This window comes from Malaya genurostris, chromosome 1 (genome assembly GCF_030247185.1).
Source record: "Malaya genurostris strain Urasoe2022 chromosome 1, Malgen_1.1, whole genome shotgun sequence".
In the NCBI taxonomy this organism is placed as follows: domain Eukaryota; kingdom Metazoa; phylum Arthropoda; class Insecta; order Diptera; family Culicidae; genus Malaya; species Malaya genurostris.
This window is the reverse complement of record NC_080570.1, coordinates 23,153,780-23,172,446: the sequence shown is the minus strand read 5'-3', so window position 1 is coordinate 23,172,446 and position 18,667 is coordinate 23,153,780. Positions and strand designations below refer to the sequence as shown.

The 18,667-nt window shown below is 36.5% G+C and overlaps 1 protein-coding gene across 4 annotated transcripts in view; it reads left to right on the top strand.

Annotated features, from left to right (window-relative positions):
- Window positions 1–18,667, top strand: part of LOC131434820 (uncharacterized) — a 424,990-nt gene that overhangs the window by 50,835 nt on the left and 355,488 nt on the right. For all 4 annotated transcript variants that reach the window (XR_009230406.1, XR_009230403.1, XR_009230404.1 and 1 more), the window contains exon 3: window positions 11,422–11,633. Coding sequence is in view for 1 of the 4 variants with exons in the window: in XM_058601990.1 (XP_058457973.1) it covers window positions 11,422–11,633 (212 nt within the window). In the remaining 3 variants the exon portion in view is untranslated. The remainder of the gene's footprint in view (window positions 1–11,421; window positions 11,634–18,667) is intronic.

Below are 18,667 nucleotides of genomic sequence, written 5' to 3'. Positions count from 1 at the left end.
CTCGTTTTTTTTTCGGTCCGGTCCTGCCGGGAGACGCCTAATGCACAATCTAAAAATCACCAAACAAAAAAACAAAATAAGAAAATGATAAAGAAATTGGGTAAATTCTTAATAAAAAAGGCGGGTGAGTAATGTCAGAGACATAACTGGATGTCGTGAATACGAAAAAACTGACACGCTCCCATCACTTTTCCGAATATCAGTTAGTTGATTGATTGTATGAATTGTGCAAGCTTTCCTTTTTTTCACTAATAGAGTTTGAAGCGATGCACCTACATTAAAGTACAGTTTAGTTACATTAAACAGCTACTATTCTACAACTATATATTCCAAACTTGAAACAATTCCTTTTTAATTTGCTAATATAGGAAGCTAGGTACGACAAATTTGTAGTTTATTTTTATTGAAGCTATGAAGTTCGAAGATATCTGATTCTTCTCGAAATTTCAGTACGAGACAATTGCAATGGCCTGGTCTGAAATGTATCTACGATCTTCGGTATGCAAGAGTGATTCTAATAATAATAATAATAATGATAATAATAATAATGATAATAATAATAATAATAATAATAATAATAATGATAATACAGATTGATCTGTATATATGGCAACCCTGTTTCGCAAGGCATATTTTCACACGACCCCATACTAGTATAAAGATGTGTTCAACATCATCATTTTCGCTTTCGCATTGCCGTTCGTAATTGAATGTGTTAGTGACGGTACAAATCTGCTTTTCTACCTGTCTTCGGAGCCATCGTTCTGACGGTGTCTCGTACGTACAGAGTAGCTGCTTTAACTTAAATGACGCTATTTCTCACATCACATTTCCTTTTATACGTGCTAGTGGTAGCACGGTAAGACGTCCCATTTGTTAGAATTCCTTTCCTATACGCAGAACGGGAAACAGTGAAACGATATAAAAGAGAGAGTTAGCAGAGCGGCAGCCAGTAATACTGAATGGGTCGTCGAGCTGTGGAGGAACAATTAAGGGCAAGGCAAAGTCCCGCTCAAACCGTGCTGGTCTGAAGTGCCCAGTTGGCGGCAGAATCCATCGTTTGCCTCGGAAGGGGAACTACGCCGAGCGTGTCGGTGCCGGTGCACCGGTCTATCTGGCGGCAGTGATGGAGTACTTGGTTGCCGAAGTGTTGGAGTTGACCGGTAACGCTGCCCATGACAACGAAAACGAAAATCATCCCTCGCCATCTGCAGCTGGCCATCCGTTGAAAACCCCGTCCTTTTCAGGATGACCACATCACTGTGATAAAGAAATATTTAGAATTGCTTTAAGTTTAGCCAGTTCTGATACGCCTGGAAAGTAGAATGTGCAAATCAAGTGGAAACATTTGTTCTAACAATTTTTGTTTTCGGCCGCATACTAAAGTAATCGCGACAAAAATACATATTGATCTGTGGCAAATCTGTTTCGCACGGCATATTTGTAAACTAGTATAAAGATGTGTTCAAAATCATCACTTTCGCTTTCGCATTGCCGTTCGTAATTGAATGTGTTAGTGACGGTGCAAATTATTTTAACTCCCATCTTGATGAATCTTTTGGTAGGAAATATTGAGATCTGAGATGGTTCTCGTGTGTGTCTTGTTTCGGTAATGGGCCTTGCTGGACTTTTTGGCTGCCTTTTTCGGTGGCATTGTGCTGACGGTGTCTCGTGCATTCATATCGGGAAACAATGAGACGACAGGTCCTCGATGTTGCTGTCGTGTGTCTTGTTTCGGGAAGAGTTGCTCAGCAAATGATAGGAAAAGTGAACCATTCAACTTTTATATGGATGCTCTTGTATAGATACAGACATCTCGCGTTCTGATTGGCTGGTGCTGTCATGGGTTAAATCAAACAGGTTTTTCAATAGTGTACTATTGAAAAACTTCAATATTGTTGTAATACACGTTCAAGTTGAATATTTTCGATTCTATTGGTAGTTAGATTATATAAATCCTTCTACAGATCACTGAGCTATGAGCTTTCAAAATACGAGAAAGGCAAACGCGCCATATGAATTATCCTCTTTGATACTCGTTTATACCAAACATTTCAGAAAAGTTTAATTGTGAACTATTTAAGAATATGTCACACAACTGAAAGTTTTATCATAAAATTGTGATCATATTTCCGATGGCATGTAGCAAGAATTATGTTGATTCATTAGATATAACATGAGATATTCACGATCAAAAACTTATCACTCTCTCAGAAGGTAAATTTTGAAAAGGCGCCCCATAGTAAAGTAAGTCGTATTCACGACAAAAAAACCATTACGAAAGTACTACAAGACAGGACGGATTCACTGGAGCCAGACGAAAGCTGGCAATTTGTCAAAATATTGTTGCTCCTAGCATGTGGGTTGATGAGAAAATGGAATAGAAGTGTTTCACTGCAAATTGCTGGAACGCTGAAAAGTTTTTCGATTCTGTGCTTAGTATAAAACTCAAAGCGAAAAGAAAATCAACCCTGATTTAAAATGGTAAGCTGGGCAGAAGAGGAAAAAAACATCATAATCTCAATTGGGGTAAAGTTTGCTCTTAAAGAGTGAGCAGCGCCGCGCTTGCCCCCGAGATTATGAATTCGGCCAGAGCGGAGAATTTTGAATATTTTACAAATTCTTCGCCGTATCTTGGATTCGACATCTAGCTTGAAGTCACGCGAACGTCACGCTCCATGGTCATGGTTGCGACCTTCGAACTGAACTTTTCTTCTTATGTTTTTTAGGCGTCTTTCTACCTCATCATCTCCTATCCTACCAGCAATCTGATGACCCGACCAATGATTGGTCGGGTCCCCTAGACCGACAAGCGTAATCCCGCCAGGCTAGGAGGAAGCTCCAAGATAAACAAGACATGACTTTTGAATAAAATAAATTTGATGTTCTGAGCGCAGATTTGAAAGACGGCTGAAGAAGAGAGAGAAAGAAAGAAAAACTTCCTATCACCGGTCAGATCCTGGCCGGATTATGATGGCGAAATAATCAGCAGTGGTGAAAAAGGTGATGGAAGGGACCGTCGGGGCGTTCGCTGATGTTTTGTTCATTTAAAATAATAGCGGTTGGTGAAAGGTAAAACACCTTGGATGACGAATAAGACGTTGAGATAATTTGACAATTTGTCATACCGGATGATTATTTGGATGAATGCGGACGATGGGGCGGACTTTTCAGATTGTTTCGAGTTCCTGTGCAAGACCGCAGCTAGCAGCTTTACGTTTTCGCCGATTGGGCTCGTCGCGTCTCATTAGTCGAGTTATTTAGCATATTTTCAATTGATTATTCGATTTGCTATTAACCAGTGATTCCCTAACTTTCTTTTTTCAAGTTGAATTTATACAGAATGAAGAGCAAATATGGACTCAAGTTTATTTTTTATCGAAGGCAAATTTTCGAGTTTTTCGTAAAGTTATTTTCATTAAACTTAGCACTGCTATCTTGGTCACTATCCTCGCTACATAACACGGGATTACCTTGAACTGCATCTAGTTTCTAACAGTCTTTCGCTCCTTTTTGAAGTAGCACTGCGGTTCCAAACGAAAAGTGTTCTGCAAATAACAAACAACAATTTATGCGGTAAAGAGTCAGAAACGAAACGTAAAGGAAACTAAAATCGGTTATGTGACCTAAGCACAACATTAGGCTAACTTCTAAATAACAATTTCGAAAGTTCAATGCAATCAAACCATGGGAAAATAATTTACCTGTTATGTAAAATTTCAGACGATTTTGGATTCATGAAATTTCATCTTTTATTTTGTTTTATTCGAAATCAATTTCAATATGACAGCTGTAAGATTCTGTCGCCTTACAGCGAAATGACTCTTTCGGTGAAATAGCATTCGGCGAAATGACCCTATCGGTGAAACTGCTTTCTGCAAATGTATGCCATTTTTCTACTAGAATCACATGATTGGAGCTCCGTCCTACGGCTCCTTGCGATCTGTCAAGTTTCGCTTTGCATCGTGGGTTAACCTACATACTTAGAAAAAAATACATAAAAGGAGTGTCACGACTCACTTACATTCACAATTCAAAGCATGTAAAAATAAGTCATATCAGTGACTACTTCACAGTTAAAGCTTACATCGATACAGCCACAAACACACAAAAGACGATGAAATTTTTGTTAACATGATGAGTATTATTATTATAATTATGGAATGTGAATAACATGCAATAATATACAAAAGAAATTGGCTGCACTATGAATGTCGCTAGTCACATCCCCCTTGTGAGGAATTCTGGCAACCGTCAGAAGGCTGGCTGCATTCCGGCTACTGTCAAAATTATCCAGGCGAAATTGCGTCATTCTCTCGCCGTATGTGTCTTGTTCATTTTTCTCTTCCTTCTTTTTTTTTATTCGACTTCATTTGATGTTCGTCAATCCCACATGTACATACAAAAAACGAATCTTGAGACGAGGTAAATGAGATTGAATTATGGGGATGTTTGGTAGTGAGAAAGCAATGTTATTGGCAACAACATTTTCCATAATTAGTATATATTTAGGGCAACAACTTTTTGCCTTTCATATATACTTTTTATTGAAAAAATGAAATCAAGACGCTATAAATGTAGAACCGATTCAAAACGGTTCTGCCATTATTGCATGGCAAGAATTCAACAGAAACAGAACCGTTAATAATCGCTAGGCGAAATTCTCTGCCGGAAACGGTTGTTGCATTGTTGTAGAATTCTGGCAAAAATGGCTGGTAGACATAGCCAGCCATCTCGGGGGAAATCTGTCCACCGCGTACAAGTGGGATACAGTCAACCATCATTAATAATTCAGCAAGGCCCATGGAAAGCGAAAAAAATAAGCGTAAGAAGCCAGCTGTCTCGTCTTGTCGTAGGGGTTAACATATGTTATGAAATAAAATTTTCATTACAAATCTAAATTAAAATTAGCACGAAAATGAATAAAATGGGAGAAGATTGGCAACACTGGAGAAGTAGTACACGGAAAATAAAAATTACGTATTATTTAACCTTTTTTTACTTAATTTTGAGTTCTTTTGAATCTATTCTCCATTCGCTCCTTCCATTGTTGCTAAAATACAAAGAGCAAAACCACCCAACAGCGAGAGTTTTGTTCAATATGCTAAATTCAAGTAAACCGTATCAACCTGACTTTAGTCAATACAACTCAACTGTAAAGTAAATAAAACTTGCCATTGAGTAGGTATAGCTCATAAACTATTTTGGACATGCCTTATGGAAACTACTTATGGAACCCCCAAATTGAACGGAATGTACTAAAAATTAGGTTGTTTTGCGGCTTCGTGTAGAAACAGCCAATACCCACTTGTACGCGGCGGGCAGATTTCCCCCCAGACGGCTGGCTATGTCTGGCAGACATTTTTGCCGGAACTCTGCCAGAATTTCGGCAAAAATCTGGCAACAATGCAACAACCGTTTCTGGCAGAGAATTTCGCCTAGCGGTTATTAACGGTTCTGTTTCTGTCGAATTTTTGCCATACAAGATTGGCAGAACCGGTTTAACATTATTAGCGTCTTGGTTTTATTTTTTCAATAAAAAGTACATATGAAAGACAATGACGATAATGACGCAATTTCGCCTGAACAATTTTGACAGCAGCCGGAATGCAGCCAGCCTTCTGACGGTTGCCAGAATTCCTCGCAAGCGGGTACTCCTTCTTCTTTAACCAATTCCTTTGTCAGTGAAACCGTTTATTTATTCACATTGAATCGTCATTGGAACAGACTTTAATTTTTTAACGTTTTTGTCAAATGCTGCAGTCTGAACTGTGTGACGATTCAACGATTTTGGAATACTTTTCTTGACGATAGTTGTCAGACCTAAGCTCTCCAACTGCTGTAGGAGATACATTGTTTCCAGAAATACCTTTATTGAATACCTCAGCATTTTGATTCCTCAAATCTTCCGCTAGATTATTATTTTGGAACTTCTAAATCATATCGCGAAGTAGCTAGCGGAATTACTTCCCACTGTTGCTGGCAAAGTTGTCGTATAATCTGGCATCTCGTTGTCGCTCGTAGCCAGTTGCTGTGCTCGACATGAGTCGCAAGGTTGCATTGTAGTATTCACAGTAATTGCGAACTGCTTGGAAGCAAACTGTTCAAAAATGCTAACTGTTACTTTACGACACTTAGACGAACAGGATTCTCCGTTATCACGAAAAGGTCTACAACAATGATATTTTCCCGTCATCAAATTACACTCACTGAATGTTATAGTTTGTTGATGGTAGTTTTCACACTGACGCTTTGTATTTCAAAAATGCACATTAATAGATGAGTGTAGATAATTTTGTATACCTTTGGTAAAGTTTCATACCAGCGGAAAACAAAACGAACGCGGTAACCTATTTTTTGGTACTTGATCTGAATACCTAAGAGCAGGTTTTTTTTCAATATGACGGTTACTCCCTTGTTGAATCTGTAATAAATATAAACCAATGATATTGCTTTGATTTTTTGCAAAATATCTCGAAAACAACTGCTCGTATCGTCTTGATGCTCAAAAATAATTTATTCAAAATTCCATGCGGATTTCAAAAATAATAAATTCAGAGAGGAAATTCTCCATCCTGACTAATGAAATTTTCATTTTCTCGATTTTGTTTCTGGATGGAATTGCTCAATAACAAAAAAATTAATACGCTGAAAAGTCAGATACGAAACTTGAAGAAAACAAAAATCGATTATGCGACCTAAGCATAACAAGACCAACTTCTAAATGAAATGAAATTTTTCAAGTTCAATCAAGAAAATACTCTTTTAAAGTAAAGCATAGGAAAATGGTTTAACCCGTTGTTTAAAATAGACAGTATTTCAGATGTATGCTTGAGTGTGAATACTAACATCTTTCAGTTTGCTTTATTTGAAATCAATTTCAATATGACAACTATAAGATTCTGTCGCTTTACAGCGAAATTAGTGTTTCTGCGGAATGTCATTCGGCGAAACTACTTTCGATATATGCATTAGGGTGGGACGAAATTTTGATTTCGGCTCCACCAAGCCTTTCGTGTTCCATTTGGGTCCTATTAGAGGTATGTAAAATTTTAGCTCGATCGGTAAAACTATATTTTTGCGCTCTAGGTTTCAAGTTTGTATGGGATTTAGTATGGGAAAATGAACTTTTTACAAAAAAAATAGGCTGGAGATCAACCCATAGACTCTAAAAATCAGCGCATGTATTAATTTCGTAGAAAATTTAACGAAAATTTAACGACTTACTTTACTATGGGGCGCTTTTTCAAAATTTACTCTCTGAGAGAGTGATAAGTTTTTGATCGTATCTCTTGTTGTATCTAACGTATCAACATCAGTTTTGCTACATACCATCTGAAATATGATCATCAATTTATGATAACATTTTCAGTTGTATGACATAATCACAAATTATTCAAAACTAAAATTTCCTGAAATGTTTGGTATCAAAGAAGAAAACTTATGACGTGTATTTGCCTTTCTCGTACCTGAGCCGAAGGGTTTTGATGTAGTAAGCAACATTTCATTTCTGCGTTACCTACTGGATAGGTAAAAAAAGGTTAACACTTGATATATTTCGTTCTTGTCTGCGCAGTTGACTGAACAGTAAGTGAAGCAAGTGCATCATTTCGGTTTGTTGTCCACAGCTCAGTTCTAGTACCAGTATCGAGAATTCTGTTTCTAAATAAAATTTCAGAATTTAGTTCCAGATGCAGAATCAAGTATTCAGTTCAGCTGCGTGACGGTTTTTTGTACATCGTTTGCAGTGTAAGTTTCACTTAAAACAAGAGCGATTGTGTCATCCTACAGCTACTGGTCGTTTGCATTGGAGAAAAATACAACGAAAATGGAACAAAGATTGGGAACATCCACAAAATCAAACTTTCAAAGGGCTGTAATTTGTCATTTAAAGAACTTTTGGAATAACTTATCTGTTGAAATAAACAAATCGGAAGTGAACATAATTAGTTTAGTGAAGGTTTACAGTCTGATAGAACTTTCAGTAGCATGAGGTAACCACAAATAATTCTAATTTGAATTGCATTTTTCCTAACTATTTCATAAGTGAAAAAGTTCTGAAATTCTGAATATGTAGCTGAAACCGAATTTTAGAACTTGATTCTGCGCCTGTATTCTGGAACTGAGATCATGGTTTCCATTTCAGACCTGGGCTCTAGAACTAAATTTCAGACATGAATTCTGGACTTAGATCTGAATTTTGAAACTGAATTCTGGAGCTAAAGATGCGTATCAGGCCAGAATTCAGTTTCGAAATTGATGTCCGGAATTCAGAATTCAGTATCAGAATCCTGAAACTGGATTCAGAACCTTCAGACATAAATCTAGGATTATAATTCAGATTCAAAATTTGATTGTATATCCAGAACTCAGTTTCAAAATACACTACAAAACCCATGTTCAGAATTTAGTCCAGTGCAGGATTATAATTTGGTTCAATAATTCAGTTCTACAATCTAGAAGAATAACCGAAATCAGAAAAAAGAATCTGAACATTTTTGAACTAAATTAATTTGAATTTCGGAGCTGAGTTCGGGAACCGAATTTTAAAACTGAATCCTGAACCGGAAGTCTGTAGCTAACACTCAGCTGTAGAATATAGGTTCAGAGTACATTACTAAGATTCAGATTAAAAATTCTGTGCCAAGCCAAAATCCTGGTCTTGAATTTAGTTCCACAACACAGATTCAGTAATCAGTTCAGCAATCCAGAATTATGTTCTACAATTCAGCTTCGGAGCTCTGTTCCTGAACCTAGCATCAAATTTGAGTATTCAGATTCAAAATTCAGTTCTAGCAGTCGGTTTCAAAATTTGGTTCAGGAAAACCAAGTCCCAAATTCACATTCTTCAATATCGAAGAAATTGAATCATTCATTTTATTCGTATTCACTTCATCCGTTTATGTCTCTGACATTACCCACCAGTCTTTTTTTGTAATGAGTTATTTATAGTTACTCATTTTGTTTGTAAAAATTTCATTTTCCCTTATTAAATCCCATATTGTTGCACTGATCGAGCTTAAACTTTGCATAGTTCTTATGGGACTCAGAAAATGTGCAAAATGGGGGAGGATTGGCAATACTGGAGAAGAAGTACTCGTTCTCCTGGTTGCTCCAATAAAACGTATTTTAAGGCTGTGAACCATTTCGCAGTTAATTTTAACTTTTGGTAACAATCTTACACTTGAGTGGTTATTTTGTGTCGAGTAGTTAAATTTCACTAAAACTGCAGCCCATTTCAAAGTTTGACGGATGGAAAGTTATTTGGGTTTATTTGGCACTGGAAATAATTTTGACTAAAGTATTGGTATTAGAATTTTCTTTGCAAGATTTTTTTCAGTGTCGGCAAAAAACCATCGATCTGTCAAAAATAACCATGCTTTCAAGCAGGGTCTTTTCTACAACATCAAAATAACCACTCGAGCAGAGATGCCATTTATACAGATTTATCTGTATTATACAGATTTTTACATGCTCATACAGATTTAATACAGAGTACAGATTTTATACAGATTTACTCAATTGAATACAGATTTATACAGATCTCACAAAAATTAAGAAAGAATTAACTTTTTGATTTCAGTGACGATCACAAATTAATATGAAAATCTGTTAAATCCATTTATATTATAATTTGAAACCAATTTGAACTGATATTCAATTTTTTTGCCATGACTTAGTGAAAAAATATATTGGAGAAGCCAAATGAATGAAAAACTAACAGAAAAGATGATTTATTGGAAAAAGATACGCTCAGAGACAATACTTTATTCAAGGAAGTAATGGCATCATGAAAATTTACTGTCAAACTGAGAGTGGTATGAACCGACTTGACGTTGCATATTGGGCGTTGAAATTCCATGTCAAATTATAAAGTCACCAATTTCTAACTAAATAAATATATGGGATTACAATTCAATTTTTGTGGATAAAAAAATGAAACTTCGTCGTTGAATATTCTTGTGAGCGCCCACAACCACAACCACAATCTATTAGAATATTATCTTAGCATCATTTTGTTGTAAGAATTTCATTTTATTAGTGAATACAGATTAATACAGATTTTTTTATACAATGAATACAGATTTTCTATGAAAATATCTGGCATCTCTGCACTCGAGCCAGCCTAAGTAGTTCTGTAGGCTTGCCAAATGAATTCGATCAACCAGGAAAAACAGTTAGAGAGGTAAAAGGAAAACTTATTTTCTACACTAGTTATTGGATTTGAGAAATCTAAAACATTGTCGAAGAACCCAGAAATCAATTTCTTCAAATCAAAAAGCTAGACTTTCGTTGCTCTATCGAGAATTGAGCCCGGAAATACCGTGTGAAGGTTGATCGTGGCCCAATCATTGTTTTCTAAATCTACACGTATGATGTACAGTCTCATGGTGAGAGTTTTGTTCCAAACCGAATTCAGATCAACGTCAGTACGACTCTACGATTCAATTACTGTCATTAAAGCTTCAGATTTATCAGTTAATGCTGAATGTGATCAAAGTATTTGCATTCATTTCCTTCCACTGAACTTTTGATACACCTTTCAATGGTTTCGATACGGCGTACTCAAAAAAGTTCACAGAAAATGAAAAACAAAAACAAAGCAAACTGGGACAGGATCTAACCCTTCTCGACAACCGGAAGCGCTATCCAGGAGCGAAGTTTACGAAAGCAATCCGCTGAATTCATTTCCCTTTTCCGTTAAAGGATGGGTAAACGAGCTCAAAAGGCAATGAAATCTGATAATCTTGTGAATGCTAACGTCGTAATCGTCGTCGTCGGTGCTCAGTTACGGCTCTTGACAGCGGGAAAAATTTTGTGACAGGCTGATCTCCGCATGCCGATGTCGGGGATGAATACAAAAAAAACAGAGAAAGTTTCGGTCCGTTTCACCAATCGATTTCCCATGTATAGGGACTCGAGTGGGGAAAAATTACGTAAAAATAAACATAAATTTGCTGGCGCTTGGTGTCGGTTCATTTTCACCCATTTGACACCGGTATGTGAGCACCAACCATTTGAAAGTATACCGATTACGTTGAGCCCCTCGCGTTCCGAGCCCCAAACACTGCGATGTTTTGATACTCATCGCGATTCTCAAATTGTGAAAATTATCTCCATTTGATGTCCCAAAACACTGTCTGATGTATTGTAGGTAAACCGACAAGTTATTGTGAGAGAGTCGACCCAAAATTCACTAATTTTCGTGCACTAAACCAGGTAAACTCGTAAAAGAAATGTATTACTGTTTGTTTGTTTACGATGCAATCAGCTGATTTTGAAGTTCCGATTTTGATCTCATCAAGATGGCGTCGTGACAGGAGGCCGGTTCATTTAGTATTCGGTTATCCCCGGTCGATTGCGATGTGATGATTATAGATTTCGTTTATTTATTTCTCCTTTTTTTTCCTGTTGTTACAGCGGCCACCCCGGGCCTACGGAACCTGTCGCTGGTCATCAAACCGCCCTGGGTTCGACGGGGCCAGGAAGCACAGCTTCACTGCCAGTACGAAATGGAGGGCGCCCCGCTCTACTCCGTCAAGTGGTACCGGGGAACGCTGGAGTTCTACCGGTACTCGCCGTTCGAGAACCCCCCGGCAAAGATATTTCCCTTTACGGGGATTAAAGTTGACGTAAGTACCTTTGCATGTGTATTTGAAAATGTGTAACTTGTGTCGTTTTCGTTTGGGAAACCTTTGGATTGGATAGGTCTGTCGTTTGAACAACTGTCATTAGATTCGCACCCATCAACGGAGGTGTGAACAAATCCGATATAAAACTGGCTTCAAGCAAAAACGACTTTGGAGCAATTTCCTAGAAGTTCCGCAAGAATCAGCGAAAACAATGTACACAAGTTTGAAGCGATTAAAAAAAAAGCAAACTTAGGTAATTTCACCAGCTTTGAACTGTTCTGGAAAACCTCAAAGGGAAAACCAGCTGGGCAAATGCGAGAACCAATAGAAACTTTCATATAAACTCATCAGATGCGGCCAGTCGTGTAAAGCAGTTAACATCATGCCACCGCAAGCCAACTGACTTCTGAACTATCGTTGCACCGCAGCCACGGGAAAGACGTTCGAAACACGGCCCGTTCCCAGGAAGGCATCCTTCCGTTCTATTCACCACTAAATTGCTTTTCGCCCCGGAGCAAAATGACCAATTGGCTTTGTTTTTAATGGCGTTTCCGGCCGGCCGGTTGTTCCTTTGTCCCCGTCGTGAACCGGGGTCCGCCCGCTGAGTCCGCCCCGGCCCGCCACGCCATGCACCAGCTTCAGCTGCGGCTTATCTAGCCCGGGAGCAACGTTTTCGAGAAAGAAAACGGACGGAACTGAGAAGCCTTCCAGTTTTCCAAGTACTTATTGTTTTTTTTTTTGCTTTCTGGCAGCGCTTCCACCGCAGCAGGCGAGAAAGAAATCGTTGGCGAAAATTAGAAAGGATAACTGAAACGCTCCTTGCTCGAAAGGGTGGTTGAATTAAATTTAATTGTTATGATGGTGGTTTCACCCAGCATCCGGCTGCTGATAACGGTTCCGTGCACTAATCGGGGGCGATGGTGTTGCTGACGTTGATGACCACGATGATGATGATGATGATGATGATGATGATGATGATGATGATGATGATGATTTGGTGTGAACGTGTGCGAATTATAATGGTTTCTTTTTGGCAGCCACTTCGTCTCATTATGAGTAACTATTTTTCCTACAAATGAGTTTGGAGAAAATAAACCCGATGCTGCATAGAGAAGGTTGATGGTTTAATGAATATTATTTTCACTTCATTTTAAGTGCAGTTTATGTGCGCCCCGGCAAAAGATGCTAGAGAATGAGTGAATGGAAAAGTTAGAAAAATTGCGAGTTTTATTGGCTAGTTGAGCGTTTTGGAATGACCCGACGCTGTGATGCTAATTTTCTGTATTAATAACCAAGCATTCATTTAAAAATTTGAAAGAGAATTAAACAGTAGATACAAGAGTATTTTTTGCTATCTTGTCTATGATTCCATGGCAATCAAAATAGATGTAAGTTGATATTAACGTAAAAGCATAACTCCGGAACAACTCAACGGAATGCCGCCGTAGACCGTCATCAAAGTAGTAAAGAGAAAGTCAAACTGTAGGAATGTTAATGAAGTATAATAGCTAGATTTCTTTTAAAGTTACATTCTCCAAATTGAAAAAGAAGAATTGTTTGTACCTTGGATATAACTACCATAAAGATACGTTGAGGTGGAAAAAGTTGACAACTATTTGTTGCTATCTCGTATGCCTGAGAATTGTGTGAATAACAAATTTTCCTTTGAATAACAAATATGCAATTTAAACATTTTTTAATGAAGCGATTTGTAGCTCATTTGAAGACAGGAGTGGATAAAAAAAACAGAGCAAAAAATAAAATCAACAGCAGAAGTATGCTCAATTAATAGTTTTTGAACGTTAATAGATAATAAACAAAAATGGATTCATCAAAACATTTTTCACGTTTATTTCGAATCAAACACCGAACCTAAAAATGTTAATTAAAAAATATTTTTCTCTCGGCATAAAGTTATGAAATAGTCTGTAAATATGGCAACACTGTAGCCGCTGCGTACACAGGCAGGTGGTGGAATGTGGAATATTGTAATTTTCTTTCACTGTCGGCTAGATAAGATTGCGATGCGATAAGAAAGTGACAAAATGCCGCAAAAATTGCGAAACTGTCATTCCCATCGATTCGTGGGGTTGAATCGAAAAAATATTTTTTTAATTGACCGTTATAATGACAAATTTCTATTAGCAGAATAATTATTAAGAAACTTAAATCACAATCTTTGCTTAAATCATAATGAACTCATTTTGATAATGCGTTTGTGATCTGCCATCGGCTACAACTTGCACGGATTTTGTAAGCGTGTGCATTTATTTGACATAATATGTATTATTCGACGCCTTGGTCTTCAAATCGTCGTGCTTTATTCGAAACATTGTCGATTTTAACTATAAAAATAAACTATTACAAAAAATCGTAAATCTTCCACTCTAAAAAGCTGGTCGTCTTTGACAGATATCCATTTGTTGATGTTTTCCATGAACAATGAAATAACTTGTCGCTAAGGAATTTTACCAGTTGAAACTGCAATTGACCTCAATCTACCAGCCGATTAATTTTTCTTGTGACTCTCATGCTTGTTAATCTCAATACAACAGATAGCGAAGGGGTTAAAACAACTGTCCAATATTCTGGCAGAGATGCCAGGTAAAATTTTGGGCGTCTGCGTACTAGAAATGCTCTTATGCGAGCTGAATATTTAAAATATGACGTGAAAAACAAAAAAAAACTAAAGTAATAGCAAAAGTCATTAAATTGGACTTCGAAAATCTGCAAAAAAAAGTCTGCTTGATTGCAAAGTCTGCTAACATACGAAATTGGAAATTTACATACGAATCTGCAAACCTTTCATCTGTGGTTCTGACGCTCATTATTTCGCTATTCTGCGACGATTCCGTCGCATTCTATGTTCAGCTGAAAACCACTATTAGGTTTTGCACGAACATGACATAACCTCACAAAAATGAACAGAATGAACTTGTTTTGACAGTCGACGTGTACTTGTTTACAGTTTAAAAGTTCATCAGAAGTTCATCGTTCGAATGTAAAAATTGCAAGTCGCCTCACACTCAACAGTTTCATACATATATCGCTCCTTGATGCTGGAAACACATACAGGGCAATCTTTTTAGTTATTTTCACTGTGACAAAATTTCCGACACGTGGACGCCAAGAACTTCCAAATCCGTCTACCAGGAGCGCCTCAATACGAGCAAAAGTTTGTTCCAATTCTAAATGAAGCAAACTTTAGGCCTCAATTTCAGCGATAACCATTTGCGAACAACCAGTAGTCGCTGAGAGCCAAATCTGGCGAATACGGTATAATTCGAGGTTCAATTCTTGTAGTTTTCCTATTGTTTTGATTGACGGTGCGTTGTATTGACGAAACAAAAAAAAAAAATCTTTACCATATGCGGTCATTTCTTTGCAATTTCAGCCTTCAAACGCTCTAATAACGCTATGTAATATTTACTGTTAATGGTATTTTCTTTCTCAAAATAGTCGATAAATATTACACCACGCACATCCCAAAATATCGAGGCCATAACCTTTTCAGCCGATTTTGTACTTTTGGCGCTTTGGACGAGGTTGATCAGTTGCTGTCCACTCAGATGACGATCGATTTGATTAAGGAGTGAAGTGATGAATCCATGTTTCATCCATTGTTAGATATCGATGCAAAAATTCCGGTTTGTTACGTTTAAACATGGCCAAATACCGCTCAGAATAATCAACAAGTTCTCGTTTTATGGTCAGCAGTGAGCAAACGTGGTACCCACTGATAGAGCGGAGTCTTCATAACACTTTTCAAGCCATTGGTTCGCTTAACAGTATTTTTTCCATCAAGAAGCAGTGTAAAATTAAAACACGAAATTGTTTTTGCTCCATTGTTCTGAAAATAACATTCATCTCATTTGTAAGAACGTCGCCTCAAAACCCCGATTTAGCCACTAAACTCACTATAACTTTTTCATATTACTGCCTCATTCGCCTTGCTCCACGGTGAGAATTGATTCACATTTCTTGAAAATTTAAATAATGTTCATAAAACAGCTAAAAACACTTATGATGTGTTCACTACTCTGCTCCTAATTTCATCTCAATGGATTTTTATCCATCTTATCGTTGGTCCTTTATTCATCCTATAAATTAGTAATGGCGACAGCAATCAAAACAAAATATTCCACTATTACACTCTCAGGTTCAAAATGTCAGAATTCTTCTTAAAAACGGCCTAATGCCAACTATGAGACAACACACGATATTTTTGGAACCAGTTTGACATCATTGCAACGTTTGAAAATTTTTCGGTCGTTTCCTTTTCCTTTCGCTTTATATTTAAAATTTCACTGTCAAGTTTATTTGGTGTACTTTAAATAAAAACAATATAGTAATTGTTACTATTTAGGTATTAGCCTTTCTTAAAACAAAGCGCAGAGCCAGAGATGCCATTTATACAGGTTTATCTGTATTGTATAGATTTTTGCGTTCGCATACTGATTTAAATCAAAGTACAGATTTTATACGGATTTCCCTAAATTTAATACAGATTTGTTCAGGTTCATAAATAGTGAAAAGTAAAAAAATTAGACTTTTCTCTCTGAATATCTAATCAACGGACAAATCACATGTTTAAGTGGAAATCTTTTATGCAGATAACTGATTATGAATACTGACAAACACTTATAAATTTTGAACAAATTTGAACTGATATATATATATATATATATATATATATATATATATATATATATATATATATATATATATATATATATATATATATATATATATATATATATATATATATATATATATATTGTTATTGGTAAAAAATTTACTCGTTGAATATTCTAAGTAGTAAGGCAATGACTTACGGAGATATAAATAACTATCTTTTTACACAATATTTTTTTTAGTGAAAACAGATAGAACAGATATAGACTATGCAAAGCTAAGACAAGTCCTGATAACTGGGGGGGGGGGCTGCTTTTGTTCCAAAATGGACCAGATTCTGATTGGCTGATTTTGATGTTGCTATCCGCAAATTGTGAAAAGAAAAAAACTTTTGCAGGGTACGCGAGCAATGATGCCAAGCATAAAGAAAATCAGAAAACAAGTTTATTAAAATGTATAATTTTAGCTAACCAATGAAAATGAAAATTTTCAGAGAATGTTTCACTTTTTTCCAATCTCATTTGTAATAAATGTTTATAATGGCAGCACTGTGTAATTAAAATCAGCATCAAGCGGTTTTTCTCTTTAGTGAATTACAGTGTAACCAAAAAAGATTTGTTAAATTAGTGTAAACTCGATAGTGTGTTTAGTTTTACGAGAAGAATGAACTGTTGTGTTCCACACTGTTGTCACACTAAGCTTTTCTATCCAAACTTGACTTTTTCCGGTTTCTAAAAGATCCGGTTATACGTCAACAATGGATTCGATTTTGCGTTCAACATGAGATATTTCGTGTTTTGTCATCAAAGCTTAATTAATTGTTTTTAAGCTTTTATATATAATAATAAAATGCAAACACATTTTTCATGTTTATTTCAAATCAAAAACCGGGTCTAAAAATTTAAATTTAATAAATAGTTTTTTCTTAGCATAAAGCTATTGAAAAATCTGTAAATATGGCTACACTGTAGCCGATACGTTGGTATTTATTCCACAGCGCGAAAATAACGAGAAGGATGATTCGGAAGGAAGAATAAGAAGCCAGTTGTCAGGTCTTGTCCTAGATGCAAAGTAATACATATTTTCTATAAAAAATATCTGGCATCTCAGTGCACAGCTGATGAAACACACACATCTCAGCGTTCTGTTGACGTATAGCAGAATGAAACCAGTGCTACTTGATTCGCCACAATGGTTATTTTATTAGTATTTAACACGTTCTTTCTGGTAATATTCGAAGCTGAAACAGTTTTATTGAAATATTAATATCAATAATATAATTAAACTAATGTCACGGATACCAAAAACATACTTTTCAATGATAATTTGAAGAAGAAAAACAATTTATGCTTTGTAAGATTATGAGATAACTTGGCAACTTTGCGAAACCAAGTGAGATGAAAACAAAGCGCAATCAAGTGATTTAAGTGAAAAACATTCATCTCATATTTTTGAAGACTTATTGCTTGCCGGGTAATTTTTGAAGTTTTAAATCGTTAATTAAACAAGTGGCAAGTGAACATTACTAATTATGAAGCCATCCAGCATTCAATGGTAGTGTAATTGTGCGAAATAGTTATCATGTTTTGAGACGAATCGATTAGTAGATATTCAGAAACATGACGAACTGTAAATCTTGAGACGAAAATGTGTCCTAAATTGAAAAGTGACTTTATTTTAATTTTAAAAAAACGATCACCGAAGAATTTAAAACCATTTCTTTCGATAGGAAAGTGTGACAATAGCTTTTGAATTCATTTTAATACATTCCACAGTTTTCTACAGGTAGGTTGTAAAATGTTATTCATGTTTAAAGTAATGAGGTGAAGGGATGGAAATAGGGAGCCGTTGCCTTAATTGGAAACGAGATTTTTTTTTATAAATCACCATCCAGCTCCATTGCAGTTCACAGCGATAGGAGTTCATTATCTGTGTTGGGAAAAGGATTCACTCTTCAAACAATTCATATTATGGTGTAAAATGGAAAATTCATGATGCATATTTATCCTTGCTAGTAGGCAATGATTGGTATCATAATTAGGACGATTTCCTAAGAGTGAGTCGGAAAGTTATTTCTTAATTTTCACACAAACGGAGACAATTTCCTTTCGGTCGCATGGCCTTCCCGTTTCAAGAAAGGCTACATATGAATTCTCGGTGAAAACGATTTTCGAAATAATTAAGACTCTGGCGCTACAAAAGATCCTGCTCAGTCGGTGAAAAACATATATGAAAAAGAAGTAGCCTTTTGTTCTGGGCTCTTCTCTTCATCTACCAAAGATCATCATCTTCATAATTACAAATTTTATTTCAGCATTATTCGAAACCTTCTGCCGGCGGTGCGGTGGGAGAATGTGTGAACTTTATGTGTTTTATTTGCGCCAGCCAAAAACCTTCCA